This window comes from Odontesthes bonariensis, chromosome 2 (genome assembly GCF_027942865.1).
Source record: "Odontesthes bonariensis isolate fOdoBon6 chromosome 2, fOdoBon6.hap1, whole genome shotgun sequence".
In the NCBI taxonomy this organism is placed as follows: domain Eukaryota; kingdom Metazoa; phylum Chordata; class Actinopteri; order Atheriniformes; family Atherinopsidae; genus Odontesthes; species Odontesthes bonariensis.
In genome coordinates this window covers 11,471,325-11,478,045 of record NC_134507.1, presented here as the reverse complement: position 1 = coordinate 11,478,045, position 6,721 = coordinate 11,471,325, and the positions used below count along the sequence as shown (strand labels likewise).

The 6,721-nt window shown below is 46.6% G+C and overlaps 1 protein-coding gene across 1 annotated transcript; it reads right to left on the bottom strand.

The window, feature by feature from the left end:
- Positions 1 to 220: 220 nt before the first annotated feature.
- On the bottom strand, positions 221 to 2,991 carry LOC142398837 (lutropin-choriogonadotropic hormone receptor-like). Its single transcript, XM_075483054.1, is given in 4 exon segments — positions 221 to 578; positions 580 to 664; positions 667 to 927; positions 2,958 to 2,991. Coding segments are annotated over 4 exon segments (738 nt in total).
- Between the last annotated feature and the right edge of the window lie 3,730 nt (positions 2,992 to 6,721).

Here is a 6,721-nt window from a genome sequence, read left to right as displayed (position 1 = left end):
ATCCCTTTAAGATTAAGAGTTCTGCATTTCTCCTTCATTCAGCTGAGTGCTCCCCTCCTCTGTCGGGGGACAGTTCGGATGTGGCATGGAAGTCAGACACAGCTATGTGGAATATTTTATTAGTGGAATCCAAGTCGTTTTTTATTGCATTTCCGAGCAATAGGCCTTCAAAACGATAAACACCAGCCTTGCTTTTGCAGCAGCCCATAGCACTTGTGAGCTAATAAGTGTCCTTTCTAAAAGCCTTGGTGAAGATTGCATAAAGGAAGGAGTTGATGGGGAAGAAGAGGACCATTAGAATCTTTGCATTGGTAACCGTACTGAGGGGAAACTTGAAAGCAGCAGAGATTGCAAAAAAGGAGATGGGTGCCATGCAGAGAAAATCGGTGAAGATGAGCACAGCCATGCGCTTTGCGATCCTGGTGTCTGCACTTCTTTCAGGGAACTCTGGGTTTTTGATAGCCAGATAGATCAGCACGTAGCAAACGCACACAATGATGAAGGCACTCACATTGAGGAGCAGGGTGATTATGATGAAAGCCTGAGCTAGGGGAGTCTCGATGTCCATGGGTAAGCATGCTGACTTTGGTTTAGCTGCTCACTCCAACCAGTGGCAACATGCCCATCCATAGACAGACAAGCCAACCCGCTGCCATTATACCTGCTGCTTGTGTAAGTGGTGCTCCACTTGCAGGGCATTGGTGAAGGTGTGCCAGCACTCCAGGGTGATGGTGGAAAGCGTGTATACTGACAGCTCCCCACCAAACACAGACAGGCAGCCTGCAGCACTACAGCCAGGTCCTGTTTGCAATTCAATAGCGTGCCGACTGTAGAGGCCACGTGTTTGCAAGTCTACCGTGGCTATCACCAGAAGATAGACCGCCATGCAGAGGTCAGCAAAAGCATGAGGAAGCGAGGCACCATCAGCTGGTAAAGAAAACCAGGAGCACCATTAGGTTACCCGTAATGGCCAGTTTATTGATTAATCAAATAGCCAATCTGAGAAAACTTTAATCCTGCAACGTCCCACAGGGATTGAAAGCATCTGCCTCAGGTGTGCAAACTATTGGTCTTACAAAAAGTCCTGTACTGGGTAGTGGAAATTCAGGTCTTGAAAGCTGCCATCCTTCTCAAAAAGGTCAGCCTCTGAGAAAAATGGCATGCCCATAAGGGGAGTTGTGTCTGCTGAGCCTCCAATCCCACGCTGAAGCCTGTGTTTTAAGGAGAGAAAAAGGGAGAGGAAATTGTTCTGGGTAGTTAAACATAAATGAAAGAGCTTGAAATATAGAGTTGAAATCCAAGATAAACCTAACTTTTCCAAAACATTCATGTGATTTTTTTAAGGTGCTGCCTAAAACCTTTCATGAGCTTCTACAGCCAGAAACAGAAATTAAATTATGATCAAGTTATTTGTAAAATGACAAAAAAAAAGAGAAAAAGGGGGAAAAAAAAGCCTCAAATAAAAGTTTGGGGACCCTGCATAGTTGGTACGTTGTAACACTTTGTAACACCACCCTTAGGCAATATCACAGCTTGTAAAGAATAGTCGGTGTCAGGTCTTGTCTCTGGGATTTTTGGATGTTCTTCCTGCAAAAGGTTTCCAGTTCTGTGAGATTCATGTGTTTTCATTCACGCACCACTCTTATGAGTTTTATACTTTTTTTAATGATGTGTAGGTGCACCTCTTCAAGTAGTCTGTTGTAGACATTGAGGTGTGTTTAGGATCATTATCCTGTAGCAGAAGTCATTCTTTCCTCATCCTTGGCTTTTTTTTACTGACAGTTGGAAGTTTACTTTCATAATTTTTGGTATCTAACTGTCAAATCTTCCCTCGAGAACTAACATCTCTGGTTGCGGTACGAACCCAAATGATGACCGATCCAACTCCAGGCTAAACTGTTGGAGATTTGTCTTCATGAAATAGTGAACCCTTCTTTTCTGCAACCATACTTTTTATCTAATTTTAATTTTGTTATTTATTTTATTTCTATTTCAACTTAAAGGCTTGCTTCCAAAACGCATCACCTTGTCCCCATTGTTCATTTGTAAACTCTCGACACGTTTTGTGGTGAGTAAAGAGGACAGGTCGGATGAATCAAACAGGGTGGTTTTATTTTTTATCTTGCAACCAAACAAACTGGTTCTCTTGGCAAGTTTTCTTTATTTCGCAACTTAACCCCCGATTCCTATCGACTACCATTTCTTAACTACGTTAGGAACTAAGGACACTTCTTCTTATTGCATCAACTGTCCTTTTCCCATACATGACTGTGAAGAAGCCACAGCTCTCACTGAGATAAAATGTTTTGAGGTGCCCAATCTTGTAAATTCAGTTTTTTTTTCCTTTTTTTCCATTCCAAAACTTCACGAAACGAACAGAATAACTCAGACTGTTTCTGACATCATCTAGTCTGAATTTTTTGCAGATTTTTGGACCGTTTTCCACTATGTGTAGTTTATTGCAGTCCTGTATTGTGTACTTTGATAGTAATGAAAGAAAATTGTTACAGCTGGGGGGCAAAAGTAAATAGGAAAATTCATGAATGAATCTGTCGTGTGATAACTTGCTCAGCAGGGCGCAACAGTGGCTGTTGTAGGTGAGATGAGCTTCTCGGAGGCCACAAGGCCCCTTCAGAAGCAAACTTTTCAAAGCGTATGCTGACAGAGCTGCCAACACCAGCGCTGGCCCCTGGCCCCTGGCCCCTGTGACGTCAGCTAGTCAGAGCTGTTGCAGAGACGTCCCTGTGAAACAACACCAACGACAATATGACATGAAGGTCCTTTTTAGGACTATTGTGCTGGTAGACATAGAAAACAACCAAGTTACCGATACATAAAAAGTGCACATTTGAGCAGTGAATTTGACTTCCTTCTCTTGCTACCAATAGCCTAAATCAAACCAAATACATTTAGCTTGATGTGACTTTTCTGAGATTTAAAAATACCATCTAACTTACAAGACTCCAGGGCTTGTGGCTCCTTTAAAAGCATCTCTGTGGATCTCTTCAAGGTTTCAATTATTCTTCAATACCCTAAGCACAACGGAATGCAGGGTTTATAAGAAACGTTTTTAAGTTTGAAAATGTTGTTTTTATCAAAACGTTCAAGAAAGAAAAAAGCAGAATACAGCTCATCTATCCAGTGTTGTATAGTAACGAAGTAAAAATACTTCACTACTATACTTAAGTATATTTGGGAATACTTTGTACTTTCCTCGAGTTTAAAATTTTTTGACAACTTTCACTTTTACTTCACTATATTTCCGAACTTAATTGCATACTTTTACTCCAATAAATTTTCATTGTTCGGTTTAGTTACTCGTTACAAAAAAAAAGAGAGAGAGAGAGAAAAAAACCAACAGTGTTTTGACCCCATGTATGTTATGCCTGCCCAAAGACGTGGAAATTCTATCTAACAGAAACTCCCCTTTTTTAGGTTTTAAGGTAGTTTCACAAAAAAGGTCTTCCTCTTCAGATGCCAGATAAGCTGCAGTTCCCTCTCAATTCTTTTTTTCTTTTGTGTAATGACCGGTTGTGTGTGCACCTCCTATAGCTTGTGAAGTACAGTAATCGTAGCAGCTTTTTTTCTTGGTGATGTTGGCTGCATTTTCTGTATTGAGTCATTTTATTTATTTTTTAGAAAGGTTTACAAAAGGGGTTTCAAACTGGACTCCCTCTTCAGATGCCAGATAAGCTTCAGTTTTCTCCTATTTTTTTCTTTAAATTTAGTTTATAATGATGGCAATAACAGTAGCAGCCTCTTTTGTTTAATTTTTTTCTTAATGGTGTAATGTACACCTCATTTTCAGCACTGACCTTACTTGAAGAAGAAAAACTTAAAGGTTCATAAAGTTTGTATTTTCTGTCTAAACCTGGTCTAAATTTTGCCTGCACTTGGTTGTGTGTAGATTATAAGTGTATTTGACCTTCAAAGTTTACCAAAATATAAAAAATGTCATTCAAACTGCATTTGCCTTGTTTACTTTTTACTTATGCTTTTCATTACATTACTTAAGTACATCTATTTTTACAGTAATTCTCATACTTAAGTACAAGACGTTTCGGATACTTTAAGACTTTAACTCAAGTAACATTTCAGTCAGTGACTTGGACTTTTACCAAAGTCATTTCTTTGAAGGGGTACCTATACTTTTACTTGAGTGTGAGATTTCAGTACTTTATACAACACTGCATCTATCTTTGTCCCATTGAAAGCGAGATTATGTTGTACATGTACCTGCAAATTCACAAAAGGTTTATGTTGAAGGTTTTGGGCTTGCTAGCTCCTCATTTGAAAAGCAGCCATCATACAGTAAGTGACATGACAAAGCTGACAGGAGCAAGGATGAACTGCCCCACTTACATTGTAACATGTCATTTAGGCATCCTAGTGAAGGCGTTTGGAGGGACTTCAAGTAGATGAAGGTTGTCAAACACATCCCCGCTAGAGAAGTACAGCTCAAACTAGAACAAACCAAATTGTTACATAATGTTCCATCCATCCATCATCTTCCGCTGGTCCGGGGATCGGGTCGCGGGGGCAGCAGCTTGAGCAAAGAGACCCAGACGTCCCTGTCCCCGGCCACTTCCTCCAGCTCTTCTGGGGGGACCCCGAGGCGTTCCCAGGCCAGCCGAGAGACATAGTCTCTCCAACGTGTCCTGGGTCTTCCCCGGGGCCTCCTCCCAGTGGGACGGGCCCGGAACACCTCACCGGGGAGGCGTCCAGGAGGCATTCTCACTAGATGCCCGAGCCACCTCATCTGACTCCTCTCGATGCGGAGGAGCAGCGGTTCTACTCCGAGCCTCTCCCGGATGACCGAGCTTCTCACCCTATCTCTAAGGTAGAGCCCAGACACCCTGCGGAGGAAACTCATTTCGGCCGCTTGTATTCGCGATCTCGTTCTTTCGGTCACTACCCACAGCTCGTGACCATAGGTGAGGGTAGGAACATAGATTGACCGGTAAATCGAGAGCTTCGCCTTCTGGCTCAGCTCCTTCTTCACCACGACGGGCCGGTGCAGAGCCCGCATCACTGCAGACGCCGCACCGATCCGTCTGTCAATCTCCTGCTCCATTCGTCCCTCACTCGTGAACAAGACCCCGAGATACTTGAACTCCTCCACTTGGGGAAGGATCTCATTCCCGACCCGGAGAGGGCATTCCACCCTTTTCCGGCCGAAGACCATGGTCTCGGATTTGGAGGTGCTGATTCTCATCCCAGCCGCTTCACATTCGGCTGCGAACCGCTCCAGTGAGAGCTGAAGGTCACGGCCTGAGGACGCCAACAGAACCACATCGTCCGCAAAGAGCAGAGACCCGATTCTGAGGTCGCCAAACCGGACCCCCTCAACGCCCTGGCTGCGCCTAGAAATTCTGTCCATAAAAATTAGGAACAGAATCGGTGACAAAGGGCAGCCCTGACGGAGTCCAACCCTCACAGGAAACATGTCCGACTTACTGCCGGCAATGCGGACCAAACTCTGACACCGGTCATACAGGGACCGAACAGCCTGTATCAAAGAGTCCGGCACTCCATACTCCCGGAGCACCCCCCACAAGAGTCCCCGAGGGACACGGTCGAACGCCTTCTCCAAGTCCACAAAACACATGTAGACCGGTTGGGCGAACTCCCATGCACCCTCCAGGACCCTGCGGAGGGTATAGAGCTGGTCCACTGTTCCACGGCCAGGACGAAAACCACACTGCACCTCCTGAATCCGAGATTCGACTATCCGTCGGATCCTCCTCTCCAGTACCCCCGAATAGACCTTACCAGGGAGGCTGAGGAGTGTGATCCCCCTATAGTTGGAACACACCCTCCGGTCCCCCTTTTTAAAGAGGGGGACCACCACCCCAATCTGCCAGTCCAGAGGCACTGCCCCCGATGTCCACGCGATGCTGCAGAGGCGTGTCAACCAAGACAGCCCCACAACATCCAGAGCCTTGAGGAACTCAGGACGGACCTCATCCACCCCCGGGGCCTTGCCACCGAGGAGTTTTTTGACCACCTCGGCGACCTCAGCCCCAGAGATGGGAGGTCCCACGTCCGAGCTCCCCAACTCTGCTTCCTCATCGGAAGGCGTGTCGGTAGGATTGAGGAGGCCCTCAAAGTATTCCCCCCACCGACTCACGACGTCCCTTGTAGAAGTCAGCAGAGCCCCGCCCTCACCATACACGGTGTTGACGGTGCACCGCTTCCCCCCCCTGAGCCGCCGGATGGCGGACCAGAATCTCCTCGAGGCCGTCCGGAAGTCGTTCTCCATGGCCTCCCCGAACTCTTCCCAAGCCCGAGTTTTTGCCTCAGCAACCGCCGAGGCTGCGTTCCGCTTGGCCTGTCGGTACCCATCAGCTGCTTCCAGAGTCCCACTGGCCAAAAAGGCCCGATAGGACTCCTTCTTCAGCTTGACGGCCTCCCTCACCACTGGTGTCCACCAGCGGGTTCGGGGATTGCCGCCACGACAGGCACCAACCACCTTACGGCCACAGCTCCGGTCGGCCGCCTCAACAATGGAGGCACGGAACATGTCCCATTCGGGCTCAATGTCCCCCACCTCCCTCGGGACATGGTTGAAGCTCTGCCGGAGGTGGGAGTTGAAACTCCTCCTTACAGGGGATTCCGCCAGCCGTTCCCAACAGACCCTCACAATACGTTTGGGCCTGCCAGGTCTGACCGGCTTCCCCCCCACCAGCGGAGCCAACTCACCACCAGGTGGTGATCAGTT